The sequence below is a fragment of the Anas acuta genome, chromosome 15 (genome assembly GCF_963932015.1).
Source record: "Anas acuta chromosome 15, bAnaAcu1.1, whole genome shotgun sequence".
Lineage (NCBI taxonomy): Eukaryota > Metazoa > Chordata > Aves > Anseriformes > Anatidae > Anas > Anas acuta.
The window spans coordinates 5384135-5408126 of NC_088993.1; the positions used below are offsets into that span (position 1 = coordinate 5384135).

General features: G+C 52.9%; 1 protein-coding gene across 1 annotated transcript; it reads right to left on the bottom strand.

Moving 5' to 3' along the window:
- Positions 1-4120: 4120 nt before the first annotated feature.
- On the bottom strand, positions 4121-14636 carry ATP6V0C (ATPase H+ transporting V0 subunit c). The gene is made up of 3 exons (XM_068699280.1): positions 14359-14636; positions 5809-5992; positions 4121-4942 (listed from the first exon to the last, which is right to left on the bottom strand). The coding sequence occupies exons 1-3, from the start codon at positions 14432-14434 to the stop codon at positions 4738-4740; spliced, it is 465 nt and encodes a 154-aa protein (XP_068555381.1). The 5' UTR covers positions 14435-14636; the 3' UTR covers positions 4121-4737.
- Positions 14637-23992: the final 9356 nt, after the last annotated feature.

Consider the following 23992-nt stretch of genomic DNA (forward strand, 5'->3'; position numbering starts at 1 on the left):
CAATGTAGTTTGGAGAATTTGGGACTAGGAATGGCTTCAGGCAGCTTTTACTTGTCACGGTTAAAATTATCCATTGCCAGGGACAACCAGCAGTACGTCAGTGGGAGGGATTTGTGGCTTTAGTATAGGTAAAGAGACTCCAGACTCAGAAGATTAGAACATAAAACTGAACCTCAGGCCTGCTTATTTAAGAAAATAACTCTTTAGGGGGAGAAGTCCCCTTCCAAGCAGCTAAAATGCATGTGAAAAGGCACATACAGCACACAAACTGCCTGAAGCCAGAGCATTTTCATATGAATGAACATGCTAAGAGACTTGTGACAGGAACTTTTCTCAGCAGTGGAAGAGGTAAATGAAAATACTGCTAGACACAGCAATGTCCGCAATAAAAGATCCTGCCTCACAGCCCACCCTGCTGACATACTTTCACCAAGCCTTTGGTGACAAATGAATGCAAAATTTCTAGGACGCAAGCCAGAAGCAAACCACTGAATCAGAATAGTTGAAAATGGCTTGGACCTCTCGTGCTGCTGAACAGAACAGCCTGTACTGAGATGACAGGTGTGGAAATTTACCTCATCGGTGCTCTAGGTGCGTCACCCGGCCCAACTTTATGTCACCCACCTGTCCTGCTTAAGGATTATCCTTTTGGATGCTCTCCCTTTATTCCTCAGTATTAAATTCTCCATGTCTCGCATCACCCAAATTGCACACTTCACCTCTCATAATCGCATGCTCTTTCTCTCCACTGCCCCAGTAATAGGCTGAGAGAATCAAACTGTAGCTTCACTGCTTTTTCCTCAGCAAAACATTTTTTTCCAGGTTGAGTTATTTTTAGCCTGGCTCAGTTCCCAAATCAGATTCACTGCCTGGTCACATGAAAAGCTGTACCAGCACATTCAGGAGAAGCAGGGGAGCACGCACTACGGCTATGAAAGAAGGTACAGGTGCCAGAGGAGGATGGGCTTACGCTAGCTCTGCTGCTGAAAGAAGCAATTGTGGAGATGCAGCCTTGGCTTCCCATTTTTTTTTGTGTGTATTCACAAAGAGCTCTGAGAAATTGTCTTAATGCACACAGACCAGGGATGCTGTTTGCATCCATCAGCTGGAAACACTGCCAATCCTGGGAACTTCAGGGATTTCCTAAGATTGGTCCTCAGCCTGCCTGAGGAAGACAGAACCATTAGGCATAGGTGGTTATCACCCTCTGCGGCTTGAGGCTATCCCCTTACCCTCCCTCCTCAGAGCAAAGCTGGATGCTGCATGAACTCAGGTAACTGACACAAAATTTCGACCTCCACGTCACTGTAAAAGTCCAGCAGGCAGACTGCTCAACGTCACACAAATCGTAAATGGGACACAGATCTCGAACTGCAAGCCCAGCTTTCTCCTCATTCACATCCTTCTGCCTGGCTTGGTTTACACCATTATGGGCAGTGTTCTCGTTCCCAATTTCCTGTAATGCACCAACCCCAGGGTTTCCTTGGTACCTATGGGAGGAGAACAGGGCTTTCTCCGAACAGGAGTTACTTTATTGCAATTAATTTTCAGATGCATTTGAAAGGTTACTGAAGTAGCCTTAAAAGCAGTCACTGACCAATCTCACAGGTTCTGCTTCTAAAATAGAGCATTAAATAATAATAGTAATAAAAAAAATTGTATGAAAGTTAAGGAAAAAAGTTGGCAAGATTTATGAAGGCATTAACTGTGCTGGCAGCATCTGACAGCAGGCATTCCTCACCTCACCTAGCCTGAACTGACTGCGAAGGGACGCTTACCCTCTGCTGCTGCAGAGCCATCCCACTCCCTTCTCTCACTGCAGGGCTGACTCACTCTGCAGTGCATGCAATCTGCCACACTACAGGGAACTATTTATGTGCTGGTAGACACCACCTCTTCTGAATCAGGCACTCTACAAACTGGCATTTCATTGTCTGAGGCTGCCTGTTCTGTTCTTCCAAACCAACCCGATCCCTAGCACACGGAAATGCACGGATCTGGATGTGAGTTAACGCAGGAAAGGAACTCAAAGGTCCACACTTTTCTGGAGTAAAGAAAATTTTGAGAAAATTTTTCTTGAATCACTTGAAAAATTTGCTGACACAGTAGCATCAGCAAAGGACTTGAAATGCAAGCTTTCACTTGGGAGTCACCAATGAGGATCTAGAGCATGGCTGCAGAAGAAACGCTCAGCCAAGGCTACAGACTCAGATTGGTAATTGTGCTCAGTGTATTTGCAGGTACTCAGTGCACAGCAGTCCTTCACCTATGCATGCTAACCCTGGATTTTGTTTTATGCCTTTCTGCTGACTCACATGGGTTTACAATAATGAGGAAGGTTTGATATCCCAAGGCACAAATCAAAATGCTGAGGGTGTTTTACCTACATTTGGTTACCTCAGTATCCATCACCACTCTGGGCCTATTAACTGCCACTGCGGCACCACAAGACATTGGGATCTTAAGGAGTTCCTATAGAATGGTGCCTTTAAATTACTTTTTTTTTTTTTTTTTTCCCCCTCACAGAGGTAAAAACTACCCATTTAGTTGTTCTCAAATACATTTGCTCATATTCTCCTAATCTAGCTAAAAACAAGGCTGGCCACTAATCCTACCTAAAGAAGATAAAAGATCTCAAACACCTGCACTCCAGCCAGGCACATCTCCCCTCCTGCTGCACAATCACAATGCAACTCCTCCGAGCAGAGCTGCAAGACAGAAGCGTATGCGGCATGCTTTCCAGAGCATGAATCCAGCCTTCAGCCTTCCCAGCTGCAAGCTCAGCCAGAACTTCTTGCAGAAGTAGCAAGAAGACACTCACTGCAAAGAGAATTATGCTAGTTTCCACAAATGTTTAGAATGCCTAGGTAAAGCTTTATAGTCTATTTTTGCTCAGGAAAAAGTGAGCAACATGATTCAGATCAGGAAACTAAGGAAATTCTCCCCATCCAATGCTTCAGAACTCCAGGATTTTCCACAAACCAACTATCTCTGCACCCTGCCTCAACCCCAAAGCACTGCGGTACCACTGCTGGGACTGTCACCAAGTAAAGCCACTCTGAACATAAAAGCAGGAGCACCCCCAAGCCCACAGCACATTACATGTGTTCTTTTAGGAAACAAACCAGTTAATTAACAGTGATAACCAACAATATTACCAAGTGGTCCCTAGGCTGGAGACAAGCTGCTCTGAATGTGCACGACTTCCCACCAGGTTCGAAGCTGTATTTGTGTTACCCAAGTCACTCCCAGAGCTCTGACAGCTGGACACAGCTCTTCGTTACTTCAGACCTGTTTCCTACACAGGTATACACGAGGCGCAGCACTGCCCAGGCAGATCATTATTGTCAAGGTATTTCTAAGTATCTACGTTTAACAACATTTTGGCTTGAAGCAAGAAAAACTTCCTCTGTTCTCCAAACTATGCAAGATTAAGGTGACAAACTTCCCAAACACAACTTGGAACAATTGCTACAGCTCCAACACATCTCCCGTGTGAGCTCTAGTGTTGCTGTGACATTCAGATATCCCCAAGGCAAGAGGAGATTGCTTCAGTATCTGCTAGCTGCAAGAGCAGAACTTCTCAGCTTGAATGCTCCTGATTTGGAAGTTAAAAATACGAGTTCTTGAATGAACCCATTTTGCTGATGAGACTATTGTTCAGGTACTCCAGCAGCAATTGCTACTAACAGTGCAGCTTTCCATCCAGCCAAGTTTCTGCAGTGCAATCAGAAGGACAAGCTGCCTACAAGCTCCTTGGCAGCTCCCGTTCCTTGTCACATGCTGCAGCCAGCACCCTTGCGCCATGACTGGGCCTGGTCAGGTCATGCTGCAGTCAGCTACACGGCACCGCTGTACAACACAGAGCAAAATGCACCAGGCAGAGGCCAAGCACTGCAACAGCCTCGCATTCCTGCTCTCAAGTGCTCCCCTGTGCAGCAGTTGGAAGCAGCAGTCACTGTTTTTTACCACGAAGAGGGAATGCTTTAGCAGTTGATGACATGACTCTTGTGCAGTGCTCAGTCACTTGAAAGAACCTGCCTCCCCTCCAGGGAATCCCTCCTCCTCCTAAAGGAGCAGCTACAGCATTAAATCAGAGGCAGAGGAGTCATTACAGCAATGTAGTGAGGAATTTTTATTTGGAAACATGGTAGAAGTTTGTAACCCAACACTGGGTGCACAACTCTGATGCCAGAGCATACGCAGTTACTACTGAAACACGGGAGTGTTTCGGACAATTGCTGTAATAAAACACGAAATTCTCATACTCCAATACCAGGACACTACAGCAATCTTTAGAATCAAAGTTACATCCAAGGAATTCTCTGCACTTACAATTGACCCCACAGTGTAATCTACCTATATATAAGATTAATATATATAGCATGGGAAATTGAAAATCCTTGCTCCATAGATGTATGAACATGTCAAGTCTTTTATAAATAAACATCCAGTGAAGAGAAAAATTACATTTCTAGTTCATATTTATACATAAAGTACTAACAGCAATGGGTGGAAAATTGCACGCAGGCCACCCCAAGCCATGCAACAGGCTTGGAGCAGCCCATCCAATTTAATATTGAAATACACACAGGACAGACGAGTCACTAACGTACATTGCGCATTTACAAGAGATCAACTACCAAATTGGGACAACTGTACACATTGGAGAAACCATTTTCATTCTGGAGCTTTAAATGTTGATTTGTTACATCTCTTTACATCATACTGCGACATTTACTTTGTGGAGAGGATAAGGGCAACAATGAGGCCGTAGAGACCCAAGACTTCAGCGAAGATCAAAATCAGGATCATGCCCACAAATAACCTGGGCTGCTGCGCTGTTCCCCGTACACCTGCGTCACCCACAATGCCAATGGCGAAGCCAGCAGCCAGCCCACTGAGGCCCACACTCAAGCCAGCGCCCAGCTGAAGAAAGCTCCTGTAGGACAGAGAAGGAAAGATTCAGTGGCAAGCAACAGGACACCCAACCCTCTGACTTCAGGCTAAACTCCCCACCCCATTATTCTGCCGCAGCACAGCCAGGTCATTCTAAGGCCTCTTGCGCTGCAGGAGTTATACATGTTCACCCCTCCTGTATGTCAGACAAGAACGGCCTGATTTTCCAGGCAGGGGTACCTGCAAAGGACCTTTTCTACCTGTTCTACCTCAGATCGAGGCTCACTGCTCAGCCAAACACAGTGCTCACCTGCTGTAGCTCATTCAGCGGCATCTGTACCGATTGTTAGGCCTCACAGAAGCATTGTTCTGCTCTGACAGCCACGCCAGTTCCAGCTCTTCTCAGAAGTTGAGATTAAGTTTCAGACTATAGCTGGTACGAAGGTACGATGTACAGCCTGAGGATTGCTTTACCAAGATGTAAAGCAGCAAGCGTTGTTAATTATTCATTGGCACTTCCCAGGCAACAGGAGAGCTATTCAGACCTTCATTAACTCCTGGAAAAACGTGTGCACTCCAGCTCTAGAATCTGATACCATGAAACAAACTCACCCTCCTATCCCCAGACTGTCTGTACAGTTTCATTCAAGCCATAAACCATGACATTACTTGCAGTGATATTGTCTGCTGTTACAATGTTAGCTAACACACCAGTACCGGTGAGGCTAAGGCCCTGGGTAGGACAGCTGAAATCCAGTCTGTACTGCAGAGCTCGGGTTAGGAGCATTTCGCATTTACAGCCAGCTGTGCTAACAGTCCTCCCAGGGTCTTCAGCAAAATCTACCCATTCAGCAGCCTCAAAATATTGATAGAACAGACTTCAGTGACACCAGCAGGGATATAACTTACTTGAATAGTGTGATGGAAGGTGAAAGGGCATTGGCAATGAGGACCGCCACTACGAGGCCGTAGATAGCTATAATACCCGCCATGACGACAGGAATAATGGACTTCATGATGAGCTCAGGCCTCATGACAGACATGGCTGCAATACCCGTGCCGCTCTTTGCGGTTCCATAAGCGGCTCCCAAGGCTGGAAGGTAAAAAAAAGAAAACATTAGGCAGGTCCCCAAATAACATGGCCTTTGTTACACTGCAGCATTAGGACAGCCGAGGTCAGCAAGAGGAAGGATTGTGCAAGTCAAAGAGTCACTTGACTGTGTGGTTTGTCAGACGGGAATACTCCCTTAGGGGATGGGGAAGTGACTTACCAGTCCCAGACTGGAACTAGATAAACAAAATGGTGCCAGTCAAGTACCACTGGCCACAGAACACCCTCTAAGAAGCCACCCTGCCGTGAGGCTAGCCACACACCCCTGCAAACATATTCCCCATTTAGTAGCCAAACCCCAAGGTCTGAATATGAACACGTTACTTCAGCATTTGTGCCCTCCCAGCACCCAGACTGCAGAGGCTCAGTTGAACTAGAGAAAAAAATGTGCGTCTTGTTACTGCAGGGGGATGTTACCTGACAGAAGTAGGTTTTCCCATTGCTGAACTTTGAGATACTTGGGCTGATTTCTTAAATGCACCCAATGTTTAACGAGTTGCCTTGCGCTATCCTTCACAGGGCCTTTTCTACCACAAAAGGCATCTGGTCAGTGCTTTGACCTGGAGTTAAACGTGCAGTTTCAGCTCCATCAGAAACATTTTGAAGCTGCAATGAACACTCGTATTATTGCTGCGCTTCAGCCCTTGAAGGGACTCCTTCCATGCACACCCTGCTTGTGAAGGATTCAGGATTGCAGCCGCTGGAGCCACAGAACAGAACAGCTCATAGCTTAGGGATGGTCACAATAACTGTAACCCCGAGGCCCGCTGATCACCTTGACAGATATTTGAGCATGCAGCCACTAACACACAAACCCAAAGCTTGTTTTTCAAGGCAGAACACAGGCTTGTCACCTTGGGTGAGAGCTGCTAGAACCAAGAGTACTAAAGTACTGCCCCAAAAGAATAGCTTCTGTCCTGAAAGTTTTATACCAGTCTCATATGAGCTTCAATGCCTACCTCATTCTATGATTCTGGATTACTCAGAAAGACCCCTTTTCTTTCAGCCACACTCCGCAGCATTTCAGAAACCTCTACCTGCACTCACTGCCACTCAGGAGATAACACGCAGCCATCCACAACCATGCTTGAAGCAGCACGACCAGCTCTTTACAAGGGGAAGATTTTTCAGACACCACCAGGTTGACATTCAAAGGTAACAGTCCCATTTAACTAGTAAAACTTCTTTTGCCTGGTCACCAAGGTCACTGGAGAGCATTAAATCTACAGGGATTTCAAGTGCCTGGATTGTTCAGCACTTCTTATACACAACTCTGGTCCATCACTTTTAAGAACTAAGTTTTCTCTAGCAGAGGCTGTTCCACGAAGACCTGCTGCTGCCTCTTACACCAGTTTTCAAGTACAGAATGTCGCACGTGGCCCAAAGGAGTTGCTGAGGTATTCAGAGGGCTTAGGCTAAGCACTTCCCCAATTCTCAGTATTGGGAGGCAACTTCATGCAGCCAAGAGCTGAGCAGTAATCCTCCTTGCTTTGCATTGCAAAACTTCAGAAGATTAATGAGGGTTCTACTGCTGCAGTAACACAGGACTCACTACCAGAAGTTATTTTAGTTACAAAGACTTGAACAGAAAGCCTCATCAGCTACAAATTAGTTCTGCATTAGCAAAGCTCTTTAGCCTCCTGCAGCCTGGATCCTCCTCCTTTTAAAGTCTTAGCTATAAAGGAGGCAGATGTAAAAAGCTGCTCAGAGCTAGACCACTCCAATTCTGCAGCTTTCTTGGAAGCACAAGCCAAAACCAGGAGACAAGTTTCACCTGGAAATGCAAGCTAAGCCCCAAAAAAGTGTATAAAGTCAAACAGCAATATGATTATACTGCTTAGGTGTAGAGTGCTTAGGACAGCTATGGAGTTACTCCAGCTGGAATTAGGAAGCCTTTCTTCTGGAGAAGTATTTCCTAGGGGCTGGATACCAGGGGAATCAAGGTTCAGACTGTCTACATCCAGACCAAAGCATTTGGCAGAGGCCATTTCTCTACCTAGCCTTTTATAATTCTCTCCAGAAAGAGAAAAGGCTCGCAAGAGAAGCAAAGTTCACTACTCGAAACCAGATCAGTCACTACTTCCTCCCAGCCTGAAGTTCCTGAGAGGCGTTGCCATTCATGTAGCAATGGATTACAGCAGCTGGTTTTGTAACACCACTTCCAGAAAGCCAGCCTTCAGCTTTCGGGGCAGGATGATGATCAAAGCAAGCTTGTTAATTCCCAGTTATCACTTCCCAATTCTAGAAGACAGGCAACTTACACCTTCCACTGCATTTAAATGCATTAACATACGAAGGACACATGCAGCAGCTAGCTGGCACAGCTCGAATTCTGGGGTGGTGCTGAGGAGCTACTACACTCCCAGTGAGGAGACGGCCAAACGCCACACACCCAGCCCCAGAGCTTGGCACAGCTGCTTCTTGTTCAGCAGCATCCTGACCAGCAGGCTTACACCAGAGCTCGCTGCATCTCCACTGCCTTACGGTTCACTCTTCACTAGCCCAAGAAGCGCTCCTCTCACAGCTCCCCGTTACAGGAGCACTGCATTCCTGGAGCACAGCCCCACCTCCTTCCACCCAGCGGCACCTCGGCCAGCTCCACACACCACCTGCTAATGCTGGAAGCAGATGCGCTTCGCACACCTCTAGAACGTGGTGGATGAGTTTGAAGGCTGTTCTCTGAAGCCCCAGCAAGCTAGGTGTGAAGAGAGCTGTGGAAGTAATGGGACCAACCTTCTGTAGCTGTAGTTAGGATGTTCAGTAAGGTCACGCACTGAGCACGGTAATCTTGAGCTAAGTTAGCTGCCCGTCACCTCAGGTGACATCCCCTCAGTAAGGAAGGGGCTACTGCCAGGAGCCTTACACTGCTCCTGGGAAGCTCTGCAGGCACACACGGACAACTTCTGCAGCCAGATGTGCACCTCCAGTGACTGTAAGAAGCCTTCAAGTCAAAGAACCCCTTGCAGACATCTTGCTTCTTGCAGTCTCAGCAGCTGCAACAAACCCACTTGTGCTCAGCCCAAGCATACGGATGGTCAGCAGCAGCCTCACACAGTGCAGCACCATCGGGTCCCTTCAGAGCCAGCGCCTCCCACCATGGGAAGATGTCTGCACACAGCAGGGGCAGAGGAAAGGCTTCCAGCACGTGAATGAGCTGGATTTCCTTGCATTTGGAAGTGAGCGAGTGACACAAGTCAAACTTGCAGTGATACCAGACAACGGCACTGCAATTGGAAATCTGAGAGATCATCCCGGATAAAGACCTGCCTCTGGAGCCTGTCATAATTACCTGACATCAGAGGGGCTCCCACATGCAGCGGGGAGTCCTGCCTTCAACCAGACAGACCAACATGGGTTCACCTGAAGACCTGCTCATTCTTGAGCAGTTGTTAGCTGGAGAACTCCGCAGGAGGCTGCACCCAGGTCAAGTACAGCCCTTGCTGTGCCATTCCAGGAGCGTGGTCATTTTCAAAGAAAATATTTCATTTTTTCCCCCACTGATGTGCTTGGTGTGCCTCCACACCAAGTTTACCAGGAACACAGCTCTGCACCAGTTACAGTAACACCCCATGGATGCCTTGAAGAAAAACTGTTCAGGTGCACAGCTGCATCTCCCCAGGAAGGGCAGCTACAGGAGCAGCACCTGAGCCTGCACACACCCAGACCTCGCTGGCTGAGGGCCGCAGCCCATCCCCAGGGATCACGGGGTGAGAGATGAGCACCCTACAGCTCCGAGTGAGGGAGCTGCTCCAGCACCAGGGAGGCTGTGCTTCCCTGTCCTTCCCTGACTGTACGCAAGGGCACGTGGATTTATGGAGTCAGAATGGTTTGGGTTGGAGGAGACCTCAAAGGTCACCTGCATCCAACCCCCGCCACGTGCAGGGACACCTCCCATCACACCAGGTCGCTCGCAGCCCATGCAGCCTGGCCTTGGGCACTGCCAGGATGGGGCACCCACAGCTTCTCTGGGCAGCCTGTGCCAGGGCCTCACCACCCTCTGAGTAAAGAATTCCTTCTTGATATCTAATCCAGGTCCACCCTCTTTTGGTTTAAAATCATTCCCCTTGCCCTGTCACTACACCCCTGCCAAAGAGGGCGCACTGTAACCTTTCCTATAACCCCCTACAGGGGCTGGGAGGCCTCTGTGGGGTCTCCCTGGGGTCTTCTCTCCAGGCTGAGCACCCCCAGCTACCCCAGCCAGGCTTCACAGCAGAGGAGCTCCAGCCCCCGAGCATCCTCACAGCCCTCCTCCAAACCTGCTGTAACAGCTCTGTGTCCTTCTCGTGTTGGGGCCCAGAGCAGAGGGGCACAATCCCCTCCCTGCCCTGCTGCCCACGCTGCTGTTGGTGCAGCGCAGGATGCTGCGAGCACACCCTGCCAGCTCACACCGAGCTCCTGCCAGCCAGCACCAAGTGCTCAGAGCTCCTTACAGACTCCAGGAAGCTCAGAGCGAGCAGCTTGCAGCACTGTCAAAATCCTCAGAATCAGCCTGCAAGGCGAACAGGCAATCGCTCCTGTTCAGCACGTTTGGGAACTGAAGTGTTTTCAAGTCGCAGCTCCTCACGGTTATGCTGCAGAAGCGGCAGCCCAGAATAAGAAGGGGTACAAGTCAGCTGCCCGAGGAGCTGGGACTTCTGCAGTTGGTCCTGCGTGCAGCCTGCGACACCACACAGAAGCCAGGAGCGTTTTTAATCGGTATGGTAGGACCTAACCTTCCCCAGGAGCACACTTACTCCAGCAAGCAGCAGGGCACACTGGTGCCACCAGCAGCAGGCCTGATGGCTCATTACTTACATTCCTTCATCACATCAGCCCTCCTGCAACCCCCAGATGACCCATTTTGGGGTGCACCACTCCACTGCAGGTGCTGGCTGCGGAGATGCCCCACGTACCAGCCCAGAGGAACACTCACAGCTCACACCAGCTGCTCACAGGAGGCACCCACAGCTCCCAAGCCTCATTTCTGAAGCGTGTTCAGCAACCTTCAGACACGCACGTGGCCCAACCAGCTCGGCCTTGTGCTCCCCGCTGCAAGGGAGCAAGTCCAGCAGGTTGTGCTTTGCTGTTTTGTGAAGGCAGCAAGCAGACAGAAGCACACTGCCGCGAAGCTACATTTTTACTTTTTATTTTTTAAATCACCTAGAGCTTGATCAGGCCGTAGTTTCTCAGCTTGCAACCAGACTCTGGACAGACCACAAAGGCTCAATCTAGGAAGGAAAAGGAAGTTGACCAGCAGATCCTGAGGCACCTGGCAGTCATCTCAACTGCTACTGCTCTGCGTGTTCCCACCAGGGGGCAAACACCTCCAGGCTTCAAAGTCTACAGTGCCTTTGGGATGAGACAGGAATCCCACCCACAAGCAGCACAACACCTGCTTCAGCCAGGTCTTGCAGAGCTGATGGCTAAGGACTGGTTCTATTTGTACTAATGCCAGATGTGATTTCCAAGTTCCAGACCCTAGAATTTACTGAGTGGAAATTACATCCTTCCTTGTAGCTTCCCTGACCCACTGAGCGCTCCTGCCCCCACCACTCGGCCTTCAGAGCTCTTCTGATTTGGAACAGAGCCCGCCTCTGTTCTGACATCTCATTTTGTTACCTGCAAGTTGCACCCAAGGACCCTGCAAGCTCCTCTTCCATGAGGTCCACGCATCCTTACTGCGGCTCCCCTCCCCACCCCGCCCACCAAGAGCCAGCATTTCAGGATGTTCAAGTGCCATTTGCCCTGAAGGATACCAACTGGAGTCACGCAGCTGCAGGGCTGTCAGCTGCAGGAGTGCTGCTCTGAGCCAGCCATCTCAGGGGGTGGGGTATGTACGGGTGGGACAGCCACTTAATTAGCTTGCCAACAGCTACAGCACTGGGGTCCCTAGTTTAAAATAGAGTATTTTGTTAAATATGCAGCAGCAATGCGAAGCAGGACACAGGATGAACCTTAACACCGCTGGCTAGAGCCCTCCTCATTAGCAGCCTTGCAGATGCCTGACCCAGCACCAATGACAGCAGATGCCCACCCCAAGCAGGACCCCAGTTCCCATTTTGGGGGCCCCAAGCAGTGAGCCCGGGCCACCACATCCTCCTGGGAAACTCAGCATGCACAGGATCAGGCAGCTTTTCCCAATATCACGCTTCTTCATTTCTGGCAAGCAGAAGTCACATGGAAAAGCCTCTACAATTTGATCACTCAACAGCGCCTGACACTGAGCCAGCTCCGTGGGACATGGGGAATAAAGGAACCCCGGCCACCAGAACGGGTTGGAACCAGCCGGTGAGTGAGCAGGCTCCACGACAGCCAAGGTCACAGCAGCCTCCTCCAGCCTCCCGAGCTGCTATCAGCACTGGCTGACCAGAACGAGTTCTGCTATCTCTGTAGCATCAGCTGTTAATGTGCAAACATCAAACAGCACTGCCTCAAGTTGCCTGTTTTCACATCAAACTGGCCCGGACAGTATGAAACTCAACATGTTTACTACAAACAGGCCTCTGAAACCCAAACCCCACAAGAATCTGATCTTTAGATCCGTGAGTCAGATGTGATCACTGCGCCAGTTAACACCCATCTTTAGCTGCTTCTGCACTGTTTGTCCAAGCAGCCTGGGGTCCTTGCTCTGAAGTTTGCTTTTAGAACAGTTCAATTAGCACCAGCACACGCCACGGAACCACATCCCAACCCAGAAAGCTGCATGACACGGCAAGTTTCAGCTCACCCCGTGCTGGCACCCATGCCAAACTTCCTTAAACAAGTTACTTCACTAAACAAGCAATTCAGTTATGTTCACAACTGAGAAATAGCTCTGCATCAGCACTATCTGCGTTCCATTTAGACTTCCTCCAGTAATGACCTCACCAGATGTGCTTAGGCCCCAACAAGAGACCAAACGCTCCAACTTGCTGCTCTGAGGATCATCTGACCCAGACTCTGCAACAGCAGAGCAGTCACGTACCGGCAGCACTGTAGGTACCAAACCCTCAGCAGCACAGCTTCAGCACCCAGGCAGAGATACCCAGCACCACCCTTCTTGAATTTGCAGCCTCCCAATACAACGTTCCCCAAACCTGCAGCATCTGGGTGGTTGTGTTTCTAGCTCAGGCGTGCCAAGTGAGGCTTTGGATTTTTATTAGAACGTTGACTCATCTCTGCGTCCCTCACCGTGCTTTCTGCTGAAGCAAACAGCACAAAGGCCCTGGAAGGCCGCACACTGCTCTTCTGCTCCCAGTAGGATTTTGGAAGAGGAATTAAATACTGAGCTGCCTTGAGGAAGCAGTCATCGAAGATCTTAATCACTGCCACTATTGAAGGCACTCACCTGCCAACTCTCATTTCATTTGTCTCCTACAACCAACTCGATCTATTCCTCTGCTGCTGTCACCAGCTGACAGGCAGGTCAAGCAGTCTCAGGTTGGTTCTGTAGCACCCCAGACAGTTTTCAGGAAAGCCCTAATGTGTAAGGCACGAGTACAGCGTTTGAACTCCACAGCAGCAGGCCACTAGGTGCCATCAGCCCCGGACATCTGCATCCTGCTGCTGGGCACTACCCAGGACTCGACACACCCAGCCAGGCCTTTCCATGGCAAGCGACAAGCCAGGAACACCGCTGGGGTGAAACCAGCCACGGGTCCACACCACCAGCAGAGCCGAACAGCTGCCCCTGGACATTTTACAGCCTCCTGCATACTCATACAGCCTGACCTACTGCATGGCTCAACCAGGAACAGCTTCTGCAGGCTCGCCTGCCGGATTTAGCTACCCTCTGAGGGGCTTCTTTAGTGCGAGAGAAGCCGAGGGCAGGGGCAGCAGCAGCAACACAGGGCTCGAGGCAGAGCCAGCTCCGAGGCCGAGCGCTTCCAGCCCCCAGCTGGGAGCTTGGGGGGGGGGGGGGGGGCAGCCAGCACAAGCTGTGGCACCACTGCTGCATCCCTCAGCACCGGGGCAGCCCCGTGAGGCCCCCCCAGGTCGCAGCGCACCGGGGGCTCCCCCGCACGGCCCCGGGAGGGTCCCAGCAGCAGGACCCGGGATGCGGGGGGGGGGGGTGGGGGGGGGCCGAGGCCGCAGCCCGGGGCCGCCCCCGCCGGCGCCGCAGTCACGTGGGGGGGACTCCGCGGTGACGTCACGCGCGCGGACCCCTCCGCCGCTGCCGGGTGCCCGGATGGAGGGGGGGGGTTGGGGGGGGGCGGCGCGAGCCCCTCCCCGGCGCGCTCCCGGGGTGGGGGAAGGGAGGGGGGGGAGGGGGCCGCGGCCGCCCCCGCAGCGCCCGGCGCGGCCCCGCGGGCACCCCGCGTTGAGGGGGGGGGAGGTGCGGGGAGGGCCCCGCTCTGCCCCCGCTCAGCCCCCCCCGGCCCCGCGCTCACCGCTGAAGACCATGGCGGCCGAGGCGCCCATCACGGCGAAGAAGGAGGCGTACTCGGGGGTGCTGTCGGACGACATCGCGGCGGCGGCGGCAGCGGCGGCGGGGGGGGGCCGGGGTGAGGCGAGGCGAGGCTGCGAGCGGGGAGGGCGGCAGGCAGGGGGGGAGGGCGGTCAGGAGGCCGAGCTGCGCTGCTGCTGCTGCTGCGGCGCCGTCCTCCGCGGGCAGCGGCCGGCCACAAAATGGCGGAGGCGCGGCGGGGCGGGGAGAGGCGGGGCGGGGCCGGGCGCTGTGGGCACTGCGCGGCGGGGCCGGGCGCCGCGCCCTAAATACGGCCCCGCAGCACAAGATGGCGCCGCGCCGCCCCCCTCACGCCGCCCCCGCCCGGCCGCTACCACCCGGGCACCGCGCGGGGCCGCCCCGCCGCCCCCTCCACCCCCCTCCGCTCTTCCCCAGCGATCCCCGGGATCGGGAACGGGAACGGGGCGGCCCCAGGGCGCTGCCGCCGCCGCGTCCCTCACAGGGCCCGGGGGCTCCGCGGCCGCCGCTGGGCGCCCCCTTCCCTCTCCCCCCCCCCCCCCCAGGCGTTGGTTCGGTCCCAGCGTGAGTCAGCGCTCATTAGCATAAGGGGCGGGGCTTAAAGGAGACCCCGCCCCCTGGCCGCGGGAGCGCGCGTAGAGCGCGTCCCTGAGGCCGCGTGGGCGCGCGGCGCGGCCCCGGGCGCTGGGCTGGGGCCGGGGGGGGGCAGCAAAGGGGCCCTGGGGCCGCCCTGCGCCTCCTGCACCAGCACCGCGCCCCGCGGTGCCTCAGCCAGGGCAGCGCTGGCAGCACCTCCAGCAGGCTGCGGGGAGCCCCAGGAGGCTGCGGGCAGGGCCCCAGGAAGCCGGGATTTCACCCAAATTTAGGGAAGGGGCAGGAGGGGGGGTGCGGGCTGCCCCTGCGGAGCAGAGAGCCGGGGCGCTGCCCTCCTGTCCCTCCTTAACACCCCTTCCACGCACCCCACTTGTGGCTCTGGTGATGTCTCTGCGTTTTGGTGCTCCAGCACTACACGTCTAATAAATCTGTACGTTTTTTAATTTTATTTATTTATTTATTTTCCTAGCAATGCCTAGCCCAGGTCAGCCCTGGCTGCATGCACCCTGGTGATGTGGTGTGCCTGAGGCAGCACCTGATCCGGTGCTAACGTCCTAAAAATGCCCCAGGCTGGCCAGGAGCCCCCAGCTCAGCTCACAGCAGCCCAGCCAGGGCTGGGGACAGGTCCCCAGGGGTCACAGAGCTGAGCCAGTGCCAGCAGCGAGGGAAGGGCAGGGCTGGTGGCGGGGCCGTCACCCTCGGCCACAGGGAAGGGGGCAAACCCAGCCACGGCGTTCCCTGATTCAGCGTCTCCCGTGGTGTCTCACCCAAATCTCACCAAAATCACATGGCGGAGTCACGGGGCTGGGGGCTGGTGCTCCCGCGGGCTCGTCCTCGGCTGCTCCCTGCGCCCCATGTCCCCGGGGCACAGCTCCCCTCCCACCAGGGGTCTGCCAGGGCTGGGGCAGTTTGCACATCGGGATTCCCTCCCTCTACTTGGGGCCTAACGAACTGATCCCCATCCTGCTTTCTTGCCCTGCCAAAAGCTGTTTTCTCTCTTTTCTGTATCACGATTATTTTTTGCTGCCCTGTGGGTGAACGCAGGTGGGAAATCACCGTTGTTCTTCCCATCCCTTCAGCCCTTGGGGGTGGTGTGTTGAGGAAACACAGCTCAGCCCCACGTCACCGCAGCTGCTGGTGGAAGCTACGCAGCACTGCTCGTGTCGGGCGGTCTCCAGTTCTGTCCAATGCAGCACAGGTGGCTCATTTTGCCACCCCAAACCCCTCTCAGGAGACACAGGTATCACAGGTATTCCTGCTGCCCAGCTCTGCCCTGCAGTCCCACCTGACCGCCGAGCAAAGGATGTGTGCCTGCTTCCCCAGCCGCCTTCCCAGCTGTGTCCTCGCTGCTTGGAGCACCCAAACAAAATGCTGCAAGGGAGCCAAGTCAAACAGCGCTTGGTTATCTCATGTTTAGCAAAGAGAAACTGAAACAGAGAAGTGTTTCCCTTTGGTTTTGTTATTTCTCTTTTGGCCCAGTATTTCCTTTTTTTTTTTTTTTTCTCTGCTGAAGGAGCCACCGCCAGCACCCAAGGCTGAGGCCACGAGGGCTCGCTCCCAGCAGCTCCGCACCCGACGGCTCTGCCAGCAGCCGCTGGGTCTGCCGAGGGGCCACGGGACCACGCCAAAGCTTGGAGGAGGGGGATGTGGGAATTGGAGAGGGCAGGCCTCTTTTTTTTTTTTGAGTTCTGCTTCCTGGGTTTCACATCTTGCTCCCAGGCAGTTCCTCTCCTCCAGCACCCTGCGCAGTCGCCGTCAGGGTGCGGGAGGAAGGTTAGCTGACCGCCGGGAGAGCTGCAGCTGAGTCCTGCTGCGGCCAGCACTGGTGGTGAGAGCCCTCAAGGGACAAACACCCAAGAAATGACATTTGGTAGAAGTGACCCTGTGCCTCCAAGGGGAGCTGCAGGATGTGCTCACCTCACCAACGTCACCAAAGCCGTAGCTCTGGCTCTGGCTGGTGCCAGAGTTTCCAAAACCCAGCCCTCTGCTGCAGCCCGGGATGCTTCAGCGTGGGTCCAGAAGGCACAGCTTGCCTTAGAGCTGTAGGGAGATGTCAAATTTGGGCTCTTTGCTCAGGGAGGAAAAGCACGGCTGCATCCACCACTGCGATTTCAAGGAGATACAGCTGACAGCAAAGTTCAGGAAACGTGAATGAGAGGGGTAAAGCCAGGCGGATGACAAAAGATCACATGGGGACATCTGTCCAGAAAAGAGGAAGAGCTAGAGGAGACTCAGTGGAAATATGGGACATGCATGGAACCCCCCAGTTCCTCCTTGTACCCCCCTTTTTATCCCGAGTGCAGTGCAGAAACTGAAGGACAGCACATGCAGAGCAATAAAAGCAGCTGATTTTGTGCAGCAATATTAACGTTTGAAATAGATGTGTGGGGCTTCAGGTGCATCGGGGTTTATGAAATGGGATCAAACCCAGCGGGAACAACCCCAGCTTTGTGACTCCTTTGTCTCTTCTGGGGGAGGGAAGAAAATGCCCCCGACAGGAGGCAGCCAGGGAGCGGGGCCTGCGGTGCCATGGTGGGCCTGGAGCCCCTCAGACACCCACCAGGGGAGCAGCTCAGCCCCGTGGGCAGGGTGCTGGTATCGGCCTGCAAGGCCTTCACCAGGAGCCTGGCACCGTGCTGGGCCCATCCTCTCAGCCCTGTGTGGGAGAGGGGCCTGGTGGTCCCTGCTGCCACTGCCCAGCAACACGAGGGGCTGCCTTCACTCCGAGGCCCTTCGCTGAGGAGATCTCAGCCCCGTTCTGGCTGCTGGGAGGCAGAGCTGCCTGTGCTTCCTCCCCCAGCCTCCCCGGGGGTCTCGGCCGTCCCGCTGTACCCCTTGCACCCAGCTGGGCGTGGGGAGGTTTCCTCCTCCGCAGGGAGATTTTCCATTTCCTCCACAGCGAGGTTTTTCCCCTCAGCTGACCCAGGCGGGCTCACAGTGGCAGGTCAGGAATAGCTCCCCCAGCTCAGGCTGCCTCCTGTGAATCAGTAACGCTTGCTGATGCACACACCGAGCGCACACACGATTCCTCAGCCCCAGATTTCACATCCCGGCGCTTCCCAAGATCTCAGGCCTGGCCAGCTCTGCACGGCTGCTGGGAAGGACAAGGGCCCTGCGCAGCAAGCTCCCGGCTTCCTTTCACCTCTGAAAGTCCTCTTGGCTAGAGCAGGCTGCAGATTAAACATTAAGCCCCTAAACACATCCTTTGCCTCAAAAAAAAACACCAGTGTAAGGGCAGGAACAAGAACAGGCTAGTGCCGATGCTGCCGAGAACGTCCCCTTGCCTTGTGTACCAGGAAACACAGATCCAGCCCCTGCAAGCAGGTTCTGGCTGCACCAGAGAGGAATCGCAGCAGAAGTCATGAGGCGCAATTCAGGCCAAAGGACCTTGTTTATGCTGACTTACACGCCAAGCCCCTGCCCTTCCTTTTATCCTTTGGCTTGTCCCAGATGCTCTTTCTTCATGTACAGCCCCTTGGGGCAGCCCAGGAGTGGGAGCAGGCACTGGCCGGAGGCCCCCACGGACAGGACGTGGGCCTGGGCTGCTGCCAAAGGAGAGCACAGCACAGCTCCCTTCCCAAACACAGCCTGGCAACCTGGAGAGAATTTCTCGTTTGAGCAGCTCCAAAACTGTCAGAGTACTAAATGTGATCAGGGCAACCACCACAAGAGGAGAGGGGCTTTGACTCTTCTTTGGAAACCTCCAATACTTGCCCATACCTCCCCCCCGGCGTGTCAAACTCGTGTTCATCGAATTGCCTCTGGTAGCCAGTTATTCCCCCTGTGGTTTCTACTTCTGCAATTTCTGCACACAATCACATTGCTCATTAGCAAAGGAAGCTGTCCCAAGAAGATCCGCACGCTCAAAACCACTGAGAATTATAACCTGGCAGAGTCCTGCAGTGCTTGAGGCAAACTGCTGCTTCTGGAGACGAGGCCCTGAATGGGGAACTGGCCCAGGTGCACACCCCGATCCCGTGGTGCAAGCGAAGCTCCTTGAAGAACAGTTTTCCTTTATGTACCTCAGAGTAACAGACCACACTGCACCTTAGCAGCCATGACTGATTACTCGGTGACATAAGAGACAGCAAAACTTAGCGGGTTGGCTATGGCAGCTGGTAAAAAAAAAAAAAAAAAAAAAAAAGGCAGATCCGTTGAAGCAGAGTGTAAGTCAACGAGTATTTCTGTCCCCTGGGACAGCTAATGCATTTTTCCTCTGGTTGGGCCTGAAGGCAGCTAACTGGCGAGCTCGGTGCTGTCCGGCTGCGCTGCCCCACACCGTGCCCGTTTGCCTGGGCCATGGGAAGGGTCCAGCCGTGCTCTGGCTGTGGGGACAGCAAGGACGCCCGCACTGCCCTGCTCCAGGGTCCCCTGAGAGTCGTCTCCACGGACCCCCAGTGAGGGCAGGCAGCAGCTGCTGGTGCCGCACCCCTTGCACGGAGCACGTGGAAGAGCTCCTGGGGGTGCTGGGGGCAGGAGGGGCTGTGCAGAAATCGCCACCGTGGCCATGGGCTGGCTGCCACAGCTCTGGGCACTGGGACACTGCGTCTCTGTGAGCTCCCCGGCTCCCAGCCTTGTGCTGCCGGCACAGGCAGGAGCTGCCCCCGCGCTGCCAAGGGCCGTCCCCACAGAGCACACACAGCTCAGCAGCAGGAGATCAAGGGACAAAACGCTGGGCTGGACGTGTGCTCCTACACAGCCCAGCAAACAGCCGCCAGACGAGAAACGCTGGAAGTTTTAGCCCTAAACCTTCCTTGAAGAAGGCTGGAGGAGCTGTTGCTCTGCAAGATTCGTAGCGAGCAACCAAACTCAGCTGGTGGTCTATGTTGGGTTTGAATCAGAGCCCCTAAAACACAGCATGCTCAGCCCGCTGCAGGATGCAAGCTTGGTACGGCAGCCCCCCCACACCAGTTCTTGAAAGGAACTGACCCCCTGGGGTAATCCCTACAGCACAGCAGAGAGCCTCATGATGTGAGGAGGCAGAAGCGGGTCCCCACATTAACCCAGAGGCCTTTAGGGCAGCAGGGTTTCACAGCGTGAAGAGAAGCACTGTGCCTCAGCCTCCACCAGCAAGGCAGCGCCAGTTGTGGCCAGCTTGCTCTGCTGAGTGGTGGAGCCCACGCTGGTGCTGCTTGGTCTGGGACAAGCATAGGTCAAAAATTCTGCCTTCTGTTTGCGGCACAGAGAGGGACTTCTGCAGCCAGGGGGATGAGGCAGGGCTGCTGGCACACTGGGTTTGCACTCTGCCACAGAGTTTGTCCAAGCTGGCTGCTCACACCATGCAGCCGTAAGAGCGCGGAAGGGCTGCAAGACCAGGCAGAAAGTCAGTCAATGGCAGATGGAGGGCACAGCCACTGCCTTTGGGAGGAAAACTCAACCATAAAAAAGGAGGTGAATCACCAAGCAAACAGAACCAGAGCCCAGTCAGCAGCAGGGAGCATGCAACAGGTTGTGACAGCGTGGACAGTCCCGAAGCCTTATCTACATTTGCACAAAAGAAACAAAACAGAGGCCGAATTCTCTCCAACATCGCCCAGCTGAAGTCCACGTTCAGTGTCACTGATCAGCCCATTGCACGGTCTGAAAACAAAGTCGGAAGCACCCTGAGACAGCAGACCACGGCCAAGTGGCCGGATCACAACCACCCTCCCTGCTGCTCACGCAGAGGAAATGCAACCAAAAGCAGCGCTTGGGGAGGGCAGCAGCAAGGCAGGGATGGAAATACCCAGCAGGGTGCTTTAAAAAGCATGAAAGGTTTTATTTGTGTTCACTCTTTGCTCTTGTGCCATCAGCTGGCTGCAAAATATCTTCCGAGGAAGCAGATACCTGTGCCATGATTACAGTCGTGCGTCCAAAACCCAAAGAAGGGCAGCGCTAGCAGGCATCGCGCTCTTCCCACAGGGCAGCACCACTACAAGACAGAGGACAGCCTTCGCCTGCCAGGAGGCACGGCTCCTCCAACTTCGGGATGCAAACTTCCCTTCCCATGAGTTACCACCCACAACTTCCACCTCATCAAGCCCTCCAGGTACGACAAGGAGCTCCCACCATCTGATGCATCAAGCATTCAGCTCCCCTTCCAGGTGCAAGGCCGCACAGGTTAAAGCAGCTGCAAAGCTTAAACCACGAGCCCACATTGCTCAGCTTCAAGTTCCCTCAGTTACACTTTCCTTCTACTGAGCACTTTTGGTGTTAAGCTTAAGGTCTATCATGGAGTTGTAAAAATTGTGAATTGTGGTATTTAATGCTAAGCTCACTTTTGGAAATCATGGTTATCCAGAGAAAGCCTGCCTCACACCGTTTGCCCTGCTCCTGCATATTTAAAAAAAAAAAAAAAAAAAAAAAAAAAAAAAAAAAAAAGACTGGTAATCTCCATTTACTAAATTCTGGGACTTTGGGCCTGTAAATTTAGTCGTGTGTAAGGCAGGGAGAAGGAAGCAGTGTTTCCTACATGGAGTCGCAGGGGAACCTCTAGTGGCCACAGACTTTCTTTGCAACAAAGCGCGGAGAGCTGGAGTGAGCAACCCAAATTGTTTCTGCAAGCTCAGCAACCCCTCCTTGCCACATTGCATCCCCCCAGAGCACAGCTTCCTTTTGGAAACACCCACAGACAGTAGCAGAGGAGGCCCCCATGTTCTCTCTCTCTCTCTCTTTTTTTTTTTTTAATAAAAAACCCAACTCCTACCTGACAAGTGATTTCACTTAAAACCCGTCTTTTAGGGGAATTTCACTTGAAGCTCAAACAGCTTTTTTCCCCTGCAGGGAGTCTGCAAAGACACTTTGCTCATAAAATACCTTGATATCCTCCAGCTCTACCAATAAGTCGCTGGAGTTCCCCCAAGCCGTAACGTTTAAGGCACTGCTGAAGACCTGGCGTAGAGCAACAGGAAAATTTGTTCCAATCAGCACTGCTAACTAGCAGCACTTCTTCAACCACGTCAAAAAGCAACTGCTCTGTTATCAGGGACACCAGGAGGGAAGAGATCCAGGTTAAAACCAAGCCATCAAGAGAAAAATACTGGTTTTAAACAAGCAATTCCCTGATCCAGCTGCCTGCCGGCTGCTAAGTCAGCTCTGTGCTGTCACCAGGAAGGTGCAGCCTCTGGAGAGAGCACGGCTGACCTGGATGCTGCGGGATGGTAGCTGAGGCAATGACACTGTTCACATGCAAAGGATGGAGCAGTGCTGCTGGTGGAGTGAGAAACAGATGCTGAGGGGTTAACTGTAGAACTACAGCAGATCCAGAGAAGTCACCCAACGCTGATTTTGCAGATTTAGCCAACACAGATGTATATTGTAAAACCATAAGGACAGGACTGAGGTAGGGAATATCAACGGGACGACCCTAAAAGACAAGGGAAGACTTCATGTACACAGGTGATAGAACCAGCAAAAACTGGCTTGGATTGCTGCAGTCTGTAAATGAGAGGAAAGAAGTCAGAAATGAGAGGAAAAGTCAAAAATGAGAGGAAAGAAGTCAGAAGTTTAGCAGCGAGGCCGTCTGGCCTTCATCAAAAGACCACCAGAGTACCTGGGATGACAACCCGAGGACTCTACCTATGTTACTGGTTCTTCTGGCACCTAACGAATATGCAAGAGACTCAGGGGGAAGCAAAATGAATATGTATATATGAACTGAATACGTATATATCCCATCAGTATAAGCACCCTGGTAGTAAACCTTGGTGTGCAAGCCAGGAGGAGCAATCCCCCTTGCGCCCAGCGCTGCAATAAACGTACCTGCTTTATAACTCTCCTCGAGTTTCTGGGCGTTACTGGTTGGCCTGAGTCAACTGCTGGGGAACAGAAGACTCCTCTAAACTTCATTTTAAACACGAGCTGGGCTGGGACACAACACTCTTCAGCCTCAGCCAAGGGAAGGCTGCTCATTTCAGAATTTGCCAACCTGTTTTTCCCCAGTCAGTCTGGCACCTGATCCTGCTGGAAGCATTGTGAAAGCTCCAAAGCCAGTCACAAACTGCACGTTCACTGCGCCAGGCTTCATCATTGTGAAGAGTTCACACGAGAGAACACACGCTCAGAGGTTTATTTCTCAGTTTTACCATATCGCTTGCTCTGAGGTCTACAAGCAAAAATCCACAGCCAGCTTTGCTGAAGAACAGAGCCAGTGGCTTCCACAGTCGAACACCTTTTAATACAATGCAGGATTCTTCACAGTAACAAAACCAGCACCAACGCAGGGCAGCAATTCCAGCACTCGGGTCGGAAAGCAGTTCAGCAGCACCCACTCACCTGAAGCAAAAACATCACACAAGTAACACACATTCATCTCAGCTATGAGGAGCTCCGGACAGCACTCGGGACAACGACAGGGAAGGTTTCCCCTTCCCTCTCCCCTTAACGCAATTCATCAGAAAAGTGCATCAAAGTGTAGGAACCGCAGCTTCAAGGTCTCATGAGGAAGGCTGCCCAGTCTGCCTAGCAGCTGGAAACAGTTCCTGTGGCCTGGCAACAGCTTCAATGCCACTTACAAACAAATGCAAGTTTCTAATGTCAGGAGTTTCTGCTCTTCTCTGCCTTCAGCAGAATACTACAAAGCAAAAACAGCTTCTAGGGAAAGCAAACTGCTCTTGCAGAACTGTGGAAGCTGATGCTCAGCCTGCAGCTCTCCAGCTTCACCCTTAACAGTTTATCCATGAGTGTTTGGCTGCCAACAGGACTGCAAACACGAGGGAGGGCACTCCAACAGTCAGTTGGAACGTGACCAAAACACTGCAGCTGGGGGACCTTCAGATAGCTTTAACCTTGTGATAAGGTGCCCACGGGTCTCATTTTCTTCAAGAGCAGTTTGTTTGCAGTCCACCTCTGGAGTTTTGCATGTAACATACAAACTGTTGGCTTAATTACCTGGCTTTGATACACACTTGGTCAGCAACAACCATTAACTATACAGAAAAAGCAAGCCTCTTTGCTACTGGTAAGTCGAGTCCCAGGGCTATTCCTCTGAGAAGTCTCACAAACAATGAAAACCACACACGAGGATC